This window comes from Drosophila biarmipes, chromosome 3R (genome assembly GCF_025231255.1).
Source record: "Drosophila biarmipes strain raj3 chromosome 3R, RU_DBia_V1.1, whole genome shotgun sequence".
Classification (NCBI taxonomy): Eukaryota; Metazoa; Arthropoda; class Insecta; order Diptera; family Drosophilidae; genus Drosophila; species Drosophila biarmipes.
The window spans coordinates 14,881,879-14,902,411 of NC_066616.1; the positions used below are offsets into that span (position 1 = coordinate 14,881,879).

At 45.7% G+C, this 20,533-nt stretch overlaps 1 protein-coding gene across 6 annotated transcripts in view; it reads right to left on the minus strand.

Annotated features, from left to right (window-relative positions):
- Window positions 1–20,533, minus strand: part of LOC108031403 (hemicentin-2) — a 109,374-nt gene that overhangs the window by 11,359 nt on the left and 77,482 nt on the right. For 4 of the 6 annotated variants that reach the window (XM_017104787.2, XM_044095520.1, XM_017104789.2 and 1 more), the window contains 6 exons: window positions 19,934–20,097; window positions 18,100–18,258; window positions 16,637–16,810; window positions 15,846–15,959; window positions 14,537–14,570; window positions 13,061–13,289 (listed from right to left, as the gene is read on the minus strand). In XM_017104787.2, the coding sequence (XP_016960276.1) occupies window positions 13,061–13,289; window positions 14,537–14,570; window positions 15,846–15,959; window positions 16,637–16,810; window positions 18,100–18,258; window positions 19,934–20,097 (874 nt within the window). Of the gene's footprint in view, window positions 1–4,090; window positions 4,298–13,060; window positions 13,290–14,536; window positions 14,571–15,845; window positions 15,960–16,636; window positions 16,811–18,099; window positions 18,259–19,933; window positions 20,098–20,533 lie in introns of those variants that run through there. The other 2 variants (XM_017104792.3, XM_017104790.2) reach the window with 2 other exon arrangements.

Below are 20,533 nucleotides of genomic sequence, written 5' to 3' on the forward strand. Positions count from 1 at the left end.
ATTAATGCCCGGGCATTATGGGCCTTTGCCCTACTCGAGACCGTGCGTCCGTTTGTCCGTATGTCTGTTGTCCGTCCGTTGTCCGTATGTCCAGGGCCCGTCGACGGGTGTTTGTCAAGGCAATGAGCCATTAAAGCGTTGTTGAAGGAAAGGCTCACCGCTCACAGCTCACACATAACGAGGCCGTAAGAAGGCAATGACGTAGGAGTCAACTACCGAGGGGAATAAATCATACCAGGCCGTATTCAGGTCGGCTCCCACTTAAGCCCCGTCTTCGGATGAATGCTAAAGAGAATGCGTTATTTATGGAATTCCTCTCGGCAGCTTTCACCTGTACTTACTCGTTTTCGGCTACCGAAAGACATGGCTTTCCTCTTGATAGCTCACAAGGCGCTTTTCCGGCTGGAAAATCTCTTATGCCTACTCTATTAATGTTATATCAAAGTTTTAATCAAATTGGTGCTGAGTGCAACGAGCTTTTCAGTCGTATCTTGTATTTTTATGTGCAATATTGTGCAGTTATTGTGAGAGAGAGAGAGAGAGGGTGGAGGTATGGTGAAATTAAATTGCAACTAGAAAACTTATAATTACTGATAACAAAGGCGAAATGAACGTGGCCAATGCAGAAAAACAGCACAACAACGAGCGGGCGACAGAAACGAGACAGGTAGAGAGACACAGAGAGAGATGGACAATAATAATAATAACACAAAATTATAATTTTCATTTATGGCCGCAGGTGAAATGCTTAATTCAATTTCAGTCAATTTATGTTAATGTTTTTTTGCTAGCTAAAATATTTGAAATTGCAATTAACTGAAACGGCAGAAACTGTGTACGTACATTTAAACAACTTTTTCTCTCTCCAACTAGTTAGGAACAAGAGCAAAAAAAGGCGCAGCTAAAACGAAGTTGGTTGTTGCCGTATGTAAATTACTTTTGGGGTGCGAGGCAAACGAGGTGGTGCACATCTGAAGCTCTAGGGGGCTAAGGGTGTTAGAATGCACGGGTAATTATGCCTGGCTTAGAGGCTATGACAACAAAAGTGTTTGAAAAAATGTGTGGAAACGTGGGGGAGGGGATGAGTCTGGGAAAGGGGGCGTGGTCTTCTGGGTTGCGGGGGCGTGGTGTAGCTAGTTTCGGTTGTTTGTTGCTCTTGTCTCTTTTTTTTGATGCTGGTGGTGGTGTTCGGGGGAAACATTAATTCATTTACAAACTTAAATTGAACGTGAAATTATTAATTGCTTGCTTAATTAATTTATAATGAGTTTTTCAGTGGCATCTGTTCCGCGTCAATGCAGGAGAGAGATAGCTAGAGAGAGGCGGTGCAGCTGGGCGAATGGTGGATATCAAGTATGCGCAGTGGGTGCCATGATCGGGGAGACAGGGTTCGGAAATGGTATGGAATGCCGTGTTCAGGGCGTATCTTCAAGTGTTACAGAGTCTATAGTTCGGACAAGTGGTCTGTGGTATTGGAGTTTCGGTGTTGGTATTTCTGTGGGAGCTTTTCGTTGTTTTTGTTTGATTATCACAAGAAAGACATTCAGTTTAACATTACATTATGCACTGGATGAAGCGTACACTAGTGGCTAGATTGTAGGATAGTTCATCGGTTGGTTGGTTAATATTTATTATATATGGTGTGTGTGTGTAGATATATTGGACACAAGTATCGAAACGAAAACGAGTTGAAAGTAAAACTCCAATAAAACGTTCGAATGCCGCTTGCACCACATAACAAATCATGACTCAGCTCATCGATATTTAGTGGAGTGTGTGGGGGATATATATAGGCAGTATTATAGGTAGTATTGGTATAATTGGCAAACCACGATCATCAATCATCAATCAGCGAGCGAACGAGCGAGCGAACGAACGAGGAACGAACGGCAGCAACTTCCGGCAGGATATATACGTATAAAGATATATTTGTATCTGTGACTGAGTGTTCGAGTGTGTGTGTGTGTATGCTTGGAGGTATAAATATCAAAGAAAAAATTCAATTCAGTTCATTCGCTTATTATTACATCATCGAAAGTTCATCAAAAGAGAAAGTAAAAGGTAATCCTTTACATAAATATTCATAGTCATTAATATAAGGTATACATGTCGTATAGGTGGATTTTATATATATATATGTTCAAGGTCAGTCATCAATCAATCAATCCATATCAATTAAACAATTTACAAGTATGCGTTATATAATATATATAGAGAGAGAGACAAGAGACAGAGAGTGAGAGAGAGAGGAGCAAGACGGGGGTTTTCTGGCTGGATGGGGTTTGCTCACCAAGTCCACGTAAGGAAAATCAAAATACACTTAAACCAAAATTACTTCGAATGGTCTTTTCAAGGGCTTCGACTGGGCTTTAACTTAAAAGTGTGTAAATACTTCTGCAGGACGCTCGGAAGAATTCGTTTTTAGATTTAAATGTTCTCGATTCTGAAAGCTTTGCTCTAGTCGAATGAATCCTTGCCTGTTTCCGGTGGCGTTCTCTTGTTGTTTCGGAACTGCTTGAAAGAATCTCGTACGTGGAAATTGGTGAATGATTAGTACTAAGTTCGGTTAACACAAATCACAGACATTACTTAAAAAGTTTCGCATTCGCAAAGTCATATTCATATTCAAATTCAAATTGAAGCAAATGCCAAGAGTGGTTAGTGTGGGTGTCTTGCTGATCGTGAGTGAGTGTTTCTGATTTGTGTGGTGGTGGGCGGTGTTCTTTGGGGCGTGGCCAGCTGATGAGATCCAGGATCTATTCGTAAGTGTATATCTACTGAATGCGACAGTCCATAAACGGTCTGCTGCGTGTGTAAAGAGTATGGCTTTCAATCAACTAACTGCGGATGGATGGTTTGTAGTGAGTGGTAGACTGCGCGCAGGGCTTTAAAAAATTCATAACGATGGCGGGGAGAGTGGGTGCTGGGGGGGAAAGCGAGAGCTCTGCGCTCTCATGAATAAATCAGAACTCAAATAAAAAAAATGGGTGGGGAAAAAATGTTTTATTGTTCCATATCCATCCATACATACAAAGAGAAAATTATCCAAACGTTTGCACAAGGCATGGCACACACACAACTAACGCACGCACACACACAGCGACAAAGTGGGAATACAATGAACGAAATCAATATTAATAATAATGCCCAATGCAATATTAATGGGAAACTCAACTGCAAAAAGTATTAAGGCACACAGAACTGAATACATGTGAATACGAGTATGAATAAATATTAACACGCACACACGCATTCGCAATTAAATTGTTTTTATTCGTTATAAATTTGTTTCATTCATAATGTGTTACTTATGCTGTCTTCCCCTCATCGGTATGTTTTTCTCATTTGCTTTTTTTCGCATTTTCTATAAATTACTTGCTCTGCATTATTAATAATTATTGTATAAATATTTATATAACTTATTTGTTTGCCGGCTTTTTGTTTCAGTTTTCTTGCTTAAACAATTCCATGAAGATTGCTATAAATGAAGTACAAACAAAATAGACAAAATGCCACAAACACGAGACAGAGCTAGATCGAAAAATGGGAGTATAATGGATATTTAAAACTAAATAGTTACATACATATGTGAGTGGGTGAGTTTTTGGGGAGGGGAGTAAAGAGTATGGAACTATTCGCTAGTCAAACTAACTTTTTCTGCAGGGACGGTAATTCAAGTTTTGCTACTACTATCAAATGATCAAGGTTGTTCTGCATTTTCAAAGGTAATAATTTGTTGAATTTTTAACTCGATTGGGATATGTACCAGGGGTGATTACCTAAGCTTCAGATGAATTTTAAACTAATGGGTTAAATCTTCTAGGTCTGAAATGCCTTTTATAAGCCAATTGCTTTTTCTAAAATATGTACTTCCTGCAGGGATCAATCTCAAAGACGGGACACCATCCCAATGTAAATAAAATGGTTAAGAACTTGGTGCAAGATATTAAACTCGACAGGGGTGAGTAAAACGTTGGGGTTGCATTAGTTAGTGTAAGTAAATAAAAAACGAAAACATAATGGGATTACCAAAATCAGATTCATTTTATTGAAACAAAATCAATTGCTTTTGCTAAAATAAGGACTAAAATTAAATTAAATAAATTTATTGTACATAAAAGTAAACTAATACGAGGTGCATACACATATACATTGCATTTAATGGGGTGCCCGACCCGGATCAAGTATCGCTCTCGTCCCGGGGCACAACGGACCCAGCCAGATCTTGGCCCGACTTCGTTATTTCGATTCTAATTGGCGTCTGCAAACGCTCGGTTTCGTATATTTTGACCTTCAACTAAACGGAAGGGGGATAAACGTAGGTTCGCTTAATACTTAGTTTGGTATAAAAATAACACACAAAATACAAAAGGTGTGGTGGTAGTGGGTACACAAAGAACATTTAACATACAAATCAAAACAAATAATCAAGCTCGGAGCCACTAAGCCGAAATAATTGGTTACACACAGATGGGAAACGTTGATCATACCAAACAAAGGGGGTTGGAAAATGAATACTCTTGACATTCTGTTACTCGTGAGATAAAACAACGTGCCTGGTTGAAAGATTCGATAATTGTAATTTGAACGAGGCGCCTTTGGTCTCTTTTTCGATTTCGCGTACTTCCCGCCTGATTATTAATTTTATTAATTAAATGAAAAGATTTCTCGCTGCGTTTTTCCCATTTGACTTTAATTAATTTCTGTGCGAATACATTTTAAAGAGAATTGCGTTTCGCAATCCACGCATTTATTTATTGCCGCGCCATGAATGCAAACCAATTTTATGACTGACAGCGGAATGAAATTATTAAAATTGCGCATTATGATGATTGCTGTTGTGGTAATGGTGTTATCATTATTATTTGCACTGCTCTCTGATTTGTTTGCTCCCCGCTGCGAATTACTCGGACTATTGGAAGACGGCAGAATGGATCGAAGAGCTCATCTGCGACCTTAATTGCTTGTAATTAACTGCCATAATTGCGCTAAAATTCAATTGAATGGGTGCAGAGGTATTCGTGAGTGCGAAGACTGAAGCTCACTTTCGGGGAAACTACATGGTATCCTCTAGGAAAACTCTTGGTTAATTTCAATTAGGATTATGCTTTTGCAGGAATCTTTAAACCATTTTCTTGTGGGTGTGGAAAGGTGCGCTTGCTTTTGCTTTTGCATTGGTGAGGGTGAGCATTTCGAGTGCATTCATGCGAGTGTGCCTGTGAGGGTGTGGGTGTTCTTTCGGTGTGTGCTGGGCAAAAAGAGATGGCTTCGGATTTGGCCAACTCGTTAGTCAGTGACTCAATCGTTAATTTGGCATTGCGTACCCAAGGGAGATTTTTGAAGCCCTGCAAGTGGCTCTCAAGGCTGTCTGCAGGAATATGTTTCGGGCTGTGGCATTGGCCTAATTGGATTATGCGATTAGCAGAAGTTCAACAGATTGGCCCGAGCAAACTGAAACGGAAACTTGGCTTTTTGCGCAGAAAGCCGCGAGAAATTGCCAAATCGGCGGAGGCACTGGCAGCGTTTAGTTGATTTGGCCAAATTACGCTGCGCTTAACAAATTGCATGGAAATGCTTGCCCTGGCAGACGGATGGGCCGAAAAGTTATCGGTTCGGGCCATTTGTCGGCCAGAAGTTGCAAGTTGCTTGTGATTTATGCACTGACAGTTTGTGGTGCGTGTCCGGGCCTTGTATTTATGACTTTTGTTTAGCCCTGGGAGCGCTGCGCCAACGCAAACAAATGCAGAAGTATGCACAAGATAATGGTATTTATTCTGGCCCTATTCTGTCGGCCGACTTCAATCCGTCTGCCAGCTGGCCCGGCTTTCTGTGGTTAATTAAAACGCAAAGAAAACTTTTCGGATCACATTTGGTACAAACACACGCACACACAGGACACAGGAAACAGTTCAAAATGCAAAGCAACGAAACAAGGACCTCAAGTACGCACATACAAAGTGTATAATATAGATTGTAAGTAGTAAACAAGTAGTAAAATCTGATGTACACATGTACCTGGAGCAATAAAAATAATCACGAGTGGCAGGAGGCAAGGCAAAATCATAATAAGAACAACACGAATAAGGTTTTGGCGAGAAAAAGAGAGGGCTGTGAGGATGCGAGGAGTCTTGGCAAAACACACACAAAAATCAGGTTATAGCCATTCACATTCTTTGCGGTCACATTCTCAGTTTGGCTGCGTTCCAGCCAAGACAAGGGCCAAATAAAAGCAGACAGGAAAAACTGAGGAAAAACGGAAAATCAGAGTGGCCAGAAGGAAAAACCCAAAACAGGGGCTAAGAGATAAGGCCAAAACATGTTGCAGGTTGTTAATCAAACAAGCAGGCAGACAAACACACGACAGGCAAACGTTGCAAGTGGGACAAAAAATGAAAGTGTAAATATTTTCGACACGCGCGCGCGCCCAAAAGCAGGCAATAAAAACTTGATTATGGAATTCGCATTGCCGACTCGCGTCGCATGACTCTTGCCGCTAAACACTGTCAAATGCAAGAGTGTGTGTTGGACGGATACACAAGAGCACAAACACAAATACAAATAGAAATACAAGTATAAATTCAAATATAAATACAAATGCGAACGAAAGCGGAAACGGAAATGGTAACCAAAAACGGGAACAGAAATGGGAACCGAAACCGAAAAAGTAAAACATACCGAACTGAACCGAAAATGTTTGGGGAACGTACGAGTAACTGGAATTGTTTTGAGTTGCACAAAATGCATCGAGCACAGACAGTTGGTTACTGGATTACAGCATTACAGCATTACTGGAGTACTGGATTACTGGTTACTGGATTATTTGCTTTGATTTAATGCTTTACATGGTTCTTTTGAGGGGCGGGCAAGGAAACATTCCGCTTGGTGTGGAGTATATAGTACTTTTGGTATTTTTTGTTTGGTTTTCTTTTTTTTTTTTTTTTGTTGTTTCGAGTATTATTACATTAGAGTAGTTGTTGCACCTTCGGGAGTATCTCAATCTCATATCGAAAAGGAAAACTAATCGAATCGAATAAATTTTGGTAGTAGTATTTGTAGTAGTAGTAGTAACATCATTAACATAAGTTATACATACATATACATAATGTAAACTAAATGAGCATTAGCATGTTAACGTAAAACATAATGAATGCGTTCAAGATCACCTACACATACATACGCTGTATGTATCAATAGGTACTGTATATATATATATATATAATTGTGTGTGTGATGTGGAAAATGCTATATATATATATATCGTACTTAGGTAAAGTCGGCCAGGGGCCTCTCATTTCATTTTCTTAATCATTTTTTGGTTTCCTTCATCTTGCATTACTTAAACGTAAACAAACGTAAACACACGAACATGGGGCTTAGGCATTATATAAGTATATATGTGTATAAGTATATAGAAATATATAGAAAGGTGGAAAAAATTCAAGTTGTACAAAATGCACGCTTGGCGGCAGTTCTTGTCGTGAACACAGGTTTTCAAATCGAGTGAGTGGTGTCTGTTCTTGGTAGCAGTTCTTGAGGGGGGTCGGTCCTCAGTCGGTAACTAAAGTCGGGTTTTCCTCTTCTGTAAGCCACATTGTAGAGAAAAATCCTTTACCTACTCAGTTTGTGAATAGCTATACCCGAACCTAGCAAAACGATTATAATGGTAAGGTACAAATCCACCTTCACAGAAAGCCATATCAACGGTCGCCTTTAATGATAAGATCCCCAACTCAATGCCCACCTCCAATCCTTTCCAATCGCAATCCCTTCCACGTTGTCATCAAAGTGTGTAATTTTAATTTGACTTTTATTAATTTATATGTAGCACGAGGGGCGACAGATGCGATGTGCGGCGGCGACTGTGCCGATAAGTTGATGGTCAGCCATAAAGCAGCCAATGAATTATTATTGTTGCGAGTGGGCAAACAGCCGTTGAGGCGGCCCCGGGATCGGGGGCATTAAGCCCGGCCAGGACACATGCATACGGAGCATGGGAGAAGGACTGGGACGTTGACAGGAGAACTTACACAGAGTCCTGGGCATGCATTATGCAGCAATTGCTGTTGTCAACTGACAATGCAGCGAAGGCAGCTGCCGCCTGCCAGTAAATTAAGCGGAAAAGTGTGTTGCGGCATATGAGATGGGGCTCGGGGGACGGTGCAGGGATGGTGGGATTCCGATGGGTGCCAGGGGTGGCACAAAAAACAAGGCAGCAGACCCAGCCGATCTGGACGCTGGCTGGCAGTATTATTTGCTGCAGTCGGAAATAACTCAACCGCAAATGAGATAAATTGCGCGCACACAGATAATTGCATGGAGGCCCCCAGACGGCGTTGTGGCATGGAAATGAAATACATTGCACATACGCCGCGTTGCCCCAGCGTTTTTATTCTCTTTCGGCTCTTTTTTATACACATATATGTGCGTCCCAAAGCAATCGGCGTGTTTGTGACTCTCCAGTGTGTGCGTGAGTTTCCTTTTCGGGCCGCTGTGCAAATATTTATGTGGTTGCGAAAGCACACACACTCCCATACACTCGGTCTTGTAATGGGAAAATATTACGCATACGCACTGTGGGCTCATTAAAAGCAATCGCTGATGGCACTCTCCGTTCTAGCTGGCGGTATTTACAGGGGGAATAACTCCAAGAACCCTTTCAAATCAATTTCGATTAACAAAATAATGGAATAGCAAGCCTAATTTTTCGCTTCATTTAATCAGCTGGAAGCTCGGCGTTTATTCCCCAAACTTCAGCCAAAGTTTTAGTTTCTTTGGCAGAACTTTCTTTTGAGTACGAGCTTCAATAGTTATGCATATTTAATTAGAGCTATGTACCATTTTTACGGTACTGGTGTAGTAACTTTGCACGAGTTTCGATTTGTTAAACGAATAACAGAACGTTGAAACTGGGCCGGCGATTAATTCAAGTTGAGTTTGAAGTACATTCGAAAATTCGTTATTCTCGTAGGATTCAGTATACAGTATGGGGTCGCTTACACTCATATACACTTAACGGATATACATACACATACATTTAGGTGAACGTTTAATTGATTTAACTATAAATTTGATTTATGCTGCTTCAATGTCTTCAACGTGGGTGTCCTTCGCTAAGATTGTGACTAATAAATGTACGCTACTCGTTTATCGTTATCCGTAATCGATATCTTTGTCAATTTTAATTGAATTGTTGCATTATTGTCGTAGTTTACGTTAATTTATCTCCTAACATAATCAGTGGATAAGCATCTTTCTATGCAAACGATTTAGCTATCCCCTCTTCCATCTCCCCCTTTGATATGATACGAATAATTGGCTGGGATTCCTAACCTCCTCCTACTCCTCCGTATATTACAATACTCCTTATCTGTACACACGAGTCCTAATCAGCGTAGAAGCAAATGTGCCAATTTGTAATTGTAATTTTTGGCAAGGCAAACAAATACGAGAAAGAAACAACTAGCAATCCCCCCTCGAGCACTCCCATCGGGGGCTAACACTCGTACTCGAGGATGAAGCCCTCTCCCTTGGACGTGGACCTCGCGTGTTGCTGATGCGGCAGCAGTGGGGCAGTTGCTGCTGCCGCTCCACTGGACGATGTCGCTGCTGTCGCTGTTGCCGCTGCGGCTGCTCTGCTTAAATTTACTTGTGACAACATTGCGGTGGCCGTTAATTTGCCATTGTAGGCGAGGGCGGGATTCAGTGTGGGCGTGGCGCCGTGTCCGTAGTAGTTCAGCGCGGAGGTGAGTGGCACGGATTGCTGCTGTTGCTGCTGCTTGCCACGGCGATGTTGCTGGTGTTGCTGCTGCTGTTTGGCCATATAATCCGTGCTCGTATTTCCACTGGCATTGCGCAACGTTATGAAGGTGTCGAAGTTGTCGGCGGTCGAGGAGGCATTGGAGGTGCTCGAGTTGCGGCGGTTGCCCAAATGTGGTTGCTGCTGCACTTTGGGCGCGGTGGGTTGCAGGTTCAGGTTGAGCTTTAGTTGATGCTGCGACATTGATGAGTTCGACGAGGAAGAGTTGGACAGCGAGGAGGAGTTGACCGAGTGCGCGGGCGGGTGCTGCTGCTGATTCGCATAGTATTTGCGCAAATTCTCCAGCATAAAGCGATTGTTTGCATTTCCGGCTGAGCTGCCAGGGACCGATGTTGCTGCTGCCGCTGCAATTGCTGTTCCTACTGTTCCTGCTGCTCCTGCTCCGCCTAATGCCACCAGCTCTGGCTTTGGCTGATGGAACTGCGGCCCTGTGGTCGGCGTCGCCATCGTTATCTGCTGCTTGCTGCTGGTGGCATAGAGGACATCCCCGCTTTGTCCCGGCAGTGCCAAATTGATGACACTGCCTGTTGCAGCTGGCATTGCGGTTGCTGTTGTTGCTGCTGCAGACGGGATTGATGCATGCTGTCGCTCCATCTCCATCTGCAGAGCATGGGTGTGGGTCCTCGGCCTGCCCTTCTGGCCCCTGGCCCCCGACTGATAGCTGCGGGCGTAGTGGGCCTCCATGAGGTCCGCCCTCCGCTGTCTGGCCGCATCCGGCTGCTCCCCGCCATCTCCGGCAGAACTCCTTCCGTATCCGTAGTACTCACCCCGCGGATAGGCCCTCTCGTAGTTCCGGCTGCCCCGTTGTCGCTGGTAGTGCTCCAGGTAGCTCTCGCCGCCCACCAGCAGGTTCTGCTCCTCCAGTCCCACAACGTCGTCGCCCGGCGCCTCCTGGCGCTGCAAATGCTGATTGAGCGACTGGTAGAATGTGCTTTCGGCCAGATTCTCATTATAGGATGTCGCACTCGCCGGCTGATGCCAATCAGCGTCTTCGCATTCGTTCACGCTGACTCGAATGCGTATGTCGCGTGCCATATAATCCGGCCTGCCACCAGCAGCCTCCTCCTCGTCCGCGCCACGCAATCCTTCTGCCGCCCCTCCGGCTGCATCCTCGTCGTCCTCCTCGTCGTCGTCGTAAAAGAATCTCGCTGATTTGGCGCTTTCCGCCAGCAGCAAGTCCTCGCTCTCCTCCAGAGCGAGGGCGTAGCTCGTTAGGTTGTCAAAGTAGTACTCGCACATTTTGTCCGGGTGCTCGTAGCGCAGTTTGAAGTCCTTGGCCTCCTCCTCCTGCACTCCCGGCTCCTGCCTGTTGTTGCTTGTGGGTCCACTGAACACCGAGGCGTAGTCGGAGCTGCTCATCGAGTCCGAGTTGAGGGCGGAGCTCCTCGCCTTCGACTTGGACGCAATGGGCAGTGTTCCCAGGTTCTCGTAGTTAGCACCATAGTTAGCCGCCTGCGACTGGCTCCTCTTGTGCTTGGGGCGACGAGGCGTCTCTGGGGCAGGATCGAGCTGGTGCTGCTTGGCCAGTGCCCTTCGCTGGGCTCCACTCACCCGACCCACCGAGTGGGCCGACTGCTTGGTCGTGCTCAGCTGGTGGTCAAAGTTCTGCTCAAGGTAGGCATCCAGATAGTGCAGATTCTTGCTCAGATCGATCTCCGACTTGTAGCTCTTGTAGATGGTGGCCTGTTTGCAGCGCGATTCGTAGCTGGAAATGTGCGCCCGATCGCTGATGAAGCGGAAGCTCTCGTCCTTGGCCAGGGTGTGGAAGCCACTGAACTCGGAGCCGCCCAGGGAGCCTCCCTCTCCGCCGCTCGAAGTCTTGAAGTTGCGGCACTTGTCGCGTATCTTCTGGATTCCCTGCCGCGTCTTGGCCTGCAGTCGCTCGAAGTAGTTGGCCTTGGTCACCGGCGAGGTGGAGTGGTTGAGTCTCGGATGGTAGGCGGTGGTGTGCTGGATGTCGTAGCCACCGGCGCCGGAGGCCCTCATGCTCTGGATGCTGTGCGTCCGGTTCGGGTAGCTCAGCTTGAGCTTGGGCAGCGAAGGTGGCTCCTCCACTCCTCCCCCGCCTCCCCGCTGGTGCAGCTTTCTCAGGGACAGTTGCTTAAAGATGGCCCTCGATCGCTTGGGCTTGCCACTGGAAGTGTTCGTCCTTCTGCCCCCCAACAAATCCCCCGGATCGTTGTCAAAGTCCTGCCGCTCGAAGCGCCGCACTGGCACTCCATGCAGATAGTGGTGCTCGGAGGGGGGATTCTGACTCCTACTGGACTCGAAGAGTCTTCTCAAGCCCCTGCCCTGTGGCCTCTGGGGTCTGGAGCTCCTGGCATGCCCCGCACTTCTCAGTCGCGTGTTCACGCTCAAAGTTAGGATCTCATCGTCGTGGAATATGGAGAAGGGATTCGTGATCACCGTGGAGCTGTCCCCCGCCGTCTGTCCGGCGGAGGGGCTCTTCAGGCTGCTTACGGATCTAGTCTTAAGGCTAACACTACTCCTAGGCCTACTTATGCATACTTCCTGCTGCTGCTGCTGCTGCTTACTCTCTAGTACAACTACAACTTTGGCTTCACTGTGCTGCTGCTGCAGCAGCTGCTTTAGTTGATGCGGTGGCAACAACTGCTGCCCACTGACCTGGCCCAGATCCGTCTCGGACCGGGAGCGGACCGAGGCGGGAGCTGCCCTACCACCCCGCCACAGCTCCTTCAAGGAGTTGCTCTGCTTGCGGAAGCGGTAGAAGGGATTGTTGATGCTCAGCTTCTGGAGCAGCACCTGGGTCTCCTCGGGCGTGAGGGGACCCACTGGCAGGGGATCTGGCTCCGGCTCCCCGCTGGTCACATTTAGGTGGAGCAGCTTGGGCGCCGTGGGCGGCTTCAGCTCCCTGTTCATGTTGTTCTCCAGATCCCGCTTGATGCCGCCGCTCTTGCTGCTGGCCAGCGAACTGTTGCCCTCACTATTGCTGCTGTCGGTCTTGTCACTCTTGGCCACCTCTGAGGCGGTCAGGTTGTTGGTATCGCTATTGGTCAGGACAGTAGTCGATGTGGAACTGGTTTTGTGGTTGTTATTGTTGTGGCTGACATGGCTGTCATCCGGTCGCTGTTCGTTCGGAGTCGTCTGGTTGGTCTGCTTGGTCTGGTCCATCAGTTCGTGTTGCTGTTGGTGTGGCGTTAGCTGTTCGTTGGACTCGCTAGTGGTGTCAATTGCCTGCTAGACCCTAGTGGGCGGTTGTAATATCATTGCAGCCATGCGTACCTTCATTGCCTCCGGCGATCCGTGTCCCGGGTACTGCTGCTGCGCATGCTGGGAGGATGCGGCGTGCAGGGCCGCTGCTGCTGCTGCTGCGGCGTGTTGCTGCTGCTGTTGCTGCTGCTGTTGTTGCTGCTGCTGCTGGTGATGATGGAAGCCCGCCGGCGTGGTGTAAATCGAATCACCTTGAGGGCCACTCGTGCTATCCGAGCGTGATTTCAAATCAGCTTTCTCGCTGCGGGCAAACGGAGGAGGAAACGGAAAAGTTAGAGGGGGATACCAAATCGTTATCGAAAATTGTTTGCCCAAGTGACAATTGTGTGGGGTGGGTGGCGGCTAAGTGGTTGGGCTGGGCTCTTGGCCCTCTATCGCTGATTGGCAAATTGTATTCTGGCAGCATATCTGAATATCTATTTAGTTTTGTCGCTGCCTTCGCCTCGCCGCAGGCAATTGTTTACTTGGGGCTTAGGAAATTAGATATTCCCCCATGCCTTCCGCAGCCCCATCAATTTGCTCTCGAGATTGGCGCTGAAATTCGGCCTACAAAACGAGTTTTGTGCAAAATGTGGTCAACGAGCGTACTTGGAAGGGAAATTCTAAATCCATTTCCGTTCCCCTTTGCCATATTGATCCATTCGAGGGGGCTTTACACTGGCGTGTGTACGGTTTCATAAACAAAATAAAGTAATTCTAAACTCCTGAACGGGGGAACAAAGGCTGGAGAGCACCGAATGGCCAAACAACCCCTCATAACTCATATTCGGGGTTCTGGTTGCATGGCTGGCAACAACAATGAGCGATAGGTTGTTTTCCTCTTTTCAAATTTGGCCATTGGAAAACAACAAATTATTATAATACCCTTTAACTGTGGACTAGGCTATCCCTAAATTGTGTTTTGTAACATATAAATTATATGTGATTTAAGACCAGAAAGTATTTTAAACACAAGAGATCTAAAGATAAAAGATAACAGTTACTAAGATAGTTCTATTCTATAGAGAATAACATGTTCTTTGAAAGACCAATTAAAATTTGGTCCTCTAAAAATATAAATGTACATCCAATCCGCTTTGTAGAGCTAAGCGCTTGCCAACTGATCCACTTTTTCGACCTTGTGAGGGTATTTCTGCTTTGTTCTTGGAAAAACAAAAACCTCGTTCGCCAGTGCATATATTGAATAAATGAAAAATGTATAATATTTTATGTCCCCCACCCGCACACATGCACGGGCAGTGGAAAACATTTTTCATTGTTCCAATGCTGCACGTGTGCGCCTGTGTTGGTGGGCGGGGAGAGTTGCTGTATTCGGCCAGTAGGGGCGGATAAATTGGCACGCCAGCGCCACCTGTTGGCTGCAGGATGCGGCTGCATAAAAATATATCAAAATGGTCATTTATCTATGGCCCGACTAGCCCCCTCCCCATACATGTACTATCTGTGTGTGGGCGGGAAAGGGTGTGTACGTATTACGCTTCAACTTACCTGTCTTTATCCGATGATTTATAGCCCGTGGAACCTGTGCCATGCGAGAGGCGAGATGCGAGAGAAGGGGAGAAAGGGGAGAAAGGGGAAGTTTCATATTAGAGTTGGCAATATTCAGGAATATAAATTCCGCCCATTATTCTGCGAAGGGTGCGGTCCCGTGTGGCTGGTTGCAAAGTAGTAGAAATTAGCTGTGAAAATACCGCTGGCAATTTACAAACAGACAGCTAGACAGAGGGATATATTTTTGAAATTCGCCCTTGGAGCCGTGATAAATGAGCCAAGGACTTATTGATTGCGACGAACGTGTAAATTCCCGAGGAGGTGTTGCTGCAAATTTTGATGGATACCGAAGGGTTGAGGGCTCTGAGGGTGCCGCAGATACATGCAGAGCATCGGATCGGGTGGCACTTGAGAGATCTGTCAAACGGCATTTGACAACTGGAAGGCAGCTGCAGCAGTCAGTCAGCCAGTCAAATTGACAGCTTGATTGACAACTGAGAAATTGCGATTAGGTGCCTGGATCTGGGAGCTGGAGGCCCGGAGAGTGTTTACAGCTGATGTGGATGGCCTGGCTGTAGCACATCCGAGTGCAGGAATGCCTCGAATGTCCTTCAGCAATGGCAAAGTTTCCCAACTCCCATCGCCCTGCTCCATTGCAAATTGTTTTACAATTGTAAAAAGTTTCGCCGCTTTTTGTCTGCGTTTTGATTTCTAATTAGGCAGCGAGCTCTGGGCTTAAAGCCATCTTGCTCCGCCGAAAGGAGAGATGAAAATGTTGGCGCAGCTAACAAAAAGCTGGCTGCAAACCCTTAACCCTTTTGTGTGCACAGGGGTTTGGGGGGGCCAGATGGGGCAGGAACAGGAAACGCAGACTGAGACTGACCGCAGGCGTTTGCGCTAATGAATATTTTATGAGATTTATTTGAGTTTCGAGTTTCAAGGAGAATGGGGAAAAAGCGAAAATAAAAAATAGCAAAAAGAGCCAACACAACACACACACAAAGCGCTAAAGAGACGCATCCATCCTGGCTGCCATTTTTTCCGCCATGACCGCGTCCTTCTCGCATTTCAATGCTTTGTGAGCTGGCAAGTTTTTGTGTTTTTGCAATTAGTGTGACAGCGGCCTTGGGGGGTTGCCTTGGATTGGGTTGCTCTGGGGGCAGGAGGAGGAGTGGCGCCATAATCAAGGAGGAAGTTTTAATTGTCGCAACCTTGACGGTGCCGGGCGTGCAATTAATACGGCTGCTATGAGGGAGTTCCGGGGAGGGAGAATGGGGATGTGGATGGGGATGGGCACTCCACTTACCCTTGAAGCAGCATCTCTTGCTCTTGATCGCGTAGATGCAGAGGCAGACCAGCAGGAGGATGGCGGCCATGCAGCCCCCGGCCACGCCCATCAAATAGCTCATCTCGTAGGGTTCTGTCCGGAAATTCCATTCGATTCGACACACGGAGGGTGTTCGATGTGTGGGTGGTGGTGTTGATTATGCAAGCATTAAGGGGAATTTTCATTTTCATATGTACGAGATATATTATGCAATACATGTATTGGACGTGCGATTGATTTTAATTAAAATCGTTGGGATGCGATGCGGGGATAAGGTTATGTGTAATGGGTTCCCTTTTTGGTTGATATCTATCTATCTATTTTTTTAAATTATACTATCCTAATTCATTTGTTTTATGTTTAATATAAGAACATATTATATGTTATTTGACTATTTTAATCTTCAAAGGAATTATGCTTAAGAAACTAAATTAGTTAAAGTGATTTTAATTTTCTTTTCACATTCATATATGAATTTTAAAAATTCTATATTTTATTTAGATAGTATTCAAATTAAATAAATATACTAAAAACAGTTCTGAAAATTACGCATAAAACAGAATACAAATTAAGACGATACTATATAATCTTTTAATTACTAAAATTTACTCCAGTTACCAGTGCTGTCGAAGTCAAAATGCAATTTTCTAAGTGCTAAGAACGCTCGAATGCGAAATGATGGCAGGGAGTGTAACTCAAGTGTGAAATGTTCGTGTCATGCGGCGGGGGATGTGGGTGGGGCAAAGAAAATCAAAGAAAAGTCTATGCACCTGCAAACGTACCCTCCACAATCAGGTGTATGGCATGACGATCGGTGCCCCGCTCGTTCTCCACCACCAGGTAGTAGGGCCTGGAGTCGTGCTCGTCCGCGTGGAGGATGTGCAGCGTGGACAGGTAGCAGTCCTCCCGAGTGTCCGGCTGCATGTCGTCGGCCCGGAAGCGATCTGCGGGGCGGGAGGGGCGAGAAAGAAAAAAACAGGAGAGTCCTTGTTACTGCGAGTGCCAAATGCGAATTGGCTTTCGTGGGCTAAGTAATTGCACTAGAATTGCACACAATTTGTCGGCGGCCGACATTAATCATTCGATTCGATGGGCTAACTAGCGTTCGGACGCGGAAAAGGAGTCGGAGGAGCACGGCGAACGGATTGGACGGGAGTGCGCCCCGTTTGATTTGTGTCAGTGGCAGTGAAAGCACGCAGGATTACACGCACGAAGGACGACCGACCAAGGATGGACACGGGCAGACAAGCTGAAAATGAAGAATAATGCGACCCACAGACAGGGCCAGAGTTGCCAACTCAGCTACTTTCTAGTCAATGCTCTGTAGATACAATGCAAAAGATATATATTCTATCAATATGATCATTCTACTAAGAATATTTAAATATTTTCATGTAAATATTTCTTAACATTCACAATATATGACAATTATTTAAGTTTTTAATTTTCTTCATATCTGATATTTTCATTATTATACTTTAATTAAGTTTTTCAAATTTTTGTTATGTGTGGATTGTATTGTTTTATTGTTTGTTAATTGATTGTTTAAGTATTTATCATTTTTTATCTATGAAAAAACATTTTGTCTTTAATCCTTGCATTATAATTTCTCTTCGAATAAAATGGCCAGCACTTGGCTAATTGCTACTAATTTAATTTAGCATATTTCAGGCAGAGTTAAACCAGGTAATCAATAGTTGGCAACAATGACCGGCACTGGCTGGCGGGGATGCATTTCAAGAAACGGGGGATGACGGGATGCAGCTGCATCTGCTGGCGGATGTTCATCCCGAAAGAGTTTCAGCTGGAAAATGAGCTGGGTTGTGTGTGTTGGCTGTCTGTTGAAGCTCGGATTACCGGCGGCTGACAGGCGTGGGAAGTCTGCTCGAGGCAATCCCCCTCGAAGCCCCCCACATCCTTTCCAGCATCGGACATGACACTGCCAGTTTCTTGTCCGACTCTGACTCCATTCGGTCATGTAATTTGTCTTGATTTGCGGAACAACCCGGCGCGACTCGCGAGTGCGAATGCTCTGCACCGAACCCTTTTTGCGGCAATAGTTAATCTAATGAGCCCTCGAGCAGCGAGCACTGTGCATCCTGTAAAGCGGCGCTAATTGAATTCCGAGTAGGCAAAACTAAGTCCAGCGCCTAATTGCATTACCATTAGCGCGGCCCAATGGGGCGGATGGCGGGCGCTGAGCGGTAACTGCCTATCAAACAAGTATACGCACCGATGCCCGAGCCGGCCTCCAGACGCAGGGATCCCCACTCCCAGGCGACGCGCTGGGGCCGCGGATCCGCGCAGACAACCATCGTCAGGGTGGCCGACTCCCCTCGCTTCACGGAGACGGTGTGCAGGGATGGGTGCAGGCGCAGCACCTGGGGGGCACCTGCAAGGACAAAGGAAACAGGGTGAAAAATGCATAAAGGAGTCGCGTTTAGTCCGGCCAGATGACTTTTTAATTGAGTTGGTGTGGCGCAACGCATTCGCCCGGCCGCACTGCCGAAGATAATTATGTGGAGTGGCCAGGGGGCGCAGTTCAAGCACCCGATGGGGCCACTTCGATTGCTTTAAAGGATGGATGGGCAGGGAATTTAATGTAAATCAGTCTATCTATATATTGTACAAAAGTGTTTAAAGAAAAACGGAAAGATAGAACAACGAGTATTTAAAGAATTGGCTCGAATAATATAATGATGATGATGTAATAATTATTTTTATATTAAACGAGTAATCATTTTTTATGTAATTGAGTAATAATTTTTAAATTATGAATATTTAATGATGAGTTCCTCCTAGAAATATGCTTTTCTTCGAAGTGGCTTGAAAACATTTTTTAAAACAAATGTAAGCTTAAGAACAATTGATATTAAAGCCAGGATTTTGTCAGGCCTTTAAATGTGTTGTACAGTTTTATATATTTTTGTGTTTTTTATATTGTATTGATCAGAATATATTTTTGAATCAGGTCAAAATATAAATATTTAATACCATAAAACCATGTAATTGTGGTATATTATTAATCATGAGAAAGTGCAACTTTTCCTTTTTTTGACACTCTGCGCAGTTAGTTAGTTAGTTAGTAACTTGACACTTTCACATGGACACACGTAGATATGTTGGATGTGGCCAGGACTTTTTTCGTGTGCTGTTTATTTTTGTCCATTTTTTTCGGTCCCCGGCTCTGCTAAATTGCTCGTGTCCTTGGTTGGTCATAAATTATGTACGTGCTGTGGTATTCAGCACTAAATTTAAATATTTCTTGCTGCTCTTTTTTTAGAGTTCTTTCTTTTTTTGCGCCCAGTTCGCTGTCCAGTTTTTCGCCCTCGGCAGTTGCAGCTCCATTTTTTCCGCTGGCGCTGCGGTCATAAGTTCATTTTGATTTTGTGTTACGTTTTGGTTTAGTCCGTTGCCCAGTTGCTAGTTGCTGGCCACCGCGAAATTGTATGGTACGGTTTGGGGTGGCGAAAATGCGAGGGAAATCGAAGGGAAAGCGGAAAAGCGGGGCGGCGGGAAGGCGGCCAGGCGACGAGGAGGTGGCAACGCGAGCGCTTAAAATGTTTTGCAGGCGCTTTCCGGCTGCAGCTTTTAATGGAGTTTTGTTAGTTGTTTTAAGTGTGCATTAGTTGCACGGCAGCCGCACGAGGGGCGGACTTAAATGAGTGGCCCGAGGAGGAATACGTTTGGTTCCCCCTTTTTTTTCTCATCCGGCTGCGTTGTCACCTTCTCTGTGGCCATGCTGGCCATCTCCATGACACTGGTCTCCATTTTTAGCCCGGGTCCGGGCAGAAATTGACATGAAAAAAAGCAAAGAGAGCCGGGATGCAGATTTATGACCGCAAACCTGGACCGCTCCCTTGGCCCGGGATACTCTTTCCATGCCGGTGGCTCCGTTGGCAAATCCAAGCCGCAGTGCCTCGCTGGATGCCAGAGGATTCGGTGCGTGTCAGGTGGAGAACATGGAAGTGGCGGACCCCGCCGTGTTGTCGTCATATTTCGTGGCATTGCGGTTTTTATGGCCACACCACACACAGCAGACACAAGCTCTGCAGATAGCAACTCACCCACAACTTGGAGCGACACCGGATCGGATATGGCCACCCGCTCCTGGCCATTGATGTAGCTGGTCGCTCGGCACTCGTACTCGCCCTGGTACTCGTAGGTGACGTTGTCGATGACCAATCTGGACTCGGAGCCCCGCTCCACGTACTTGGAACCGTGGGCCATTCTGGAAAGGCAAAAGGGAACATTTTATAATTCATTCGTATTGAAAAGGAACGAATAAAACGATTTTTTAGCATTAATTAAATTATATATAATTGCATTATATATAAGTATAATGCAACTTTAATATCATTGGATTGACCCATTTAAAAGCTATTACTTGTTTATAGTCTTAAATACAATCCGATGCGAAGTACAGGAACCGCCAATTCTTCAGGAGAAGCAGAACCCTTGCGAAAAGTTCGCTTTGGGACAACATAATTCAATGTCCGCAATGTCGACAACATGTATCCTGGCTTTACAGCGCACAACCAAGCAGTGGCAGGGGTCGATACCCGGACAGAAAGAGCTTTTCCGTGGAGCAATTGATTATGATTATGCCCGACTAATATACGGATTCCATCTGGCCACGGACCCTGGCCGGGTGCATACTTGGCAGC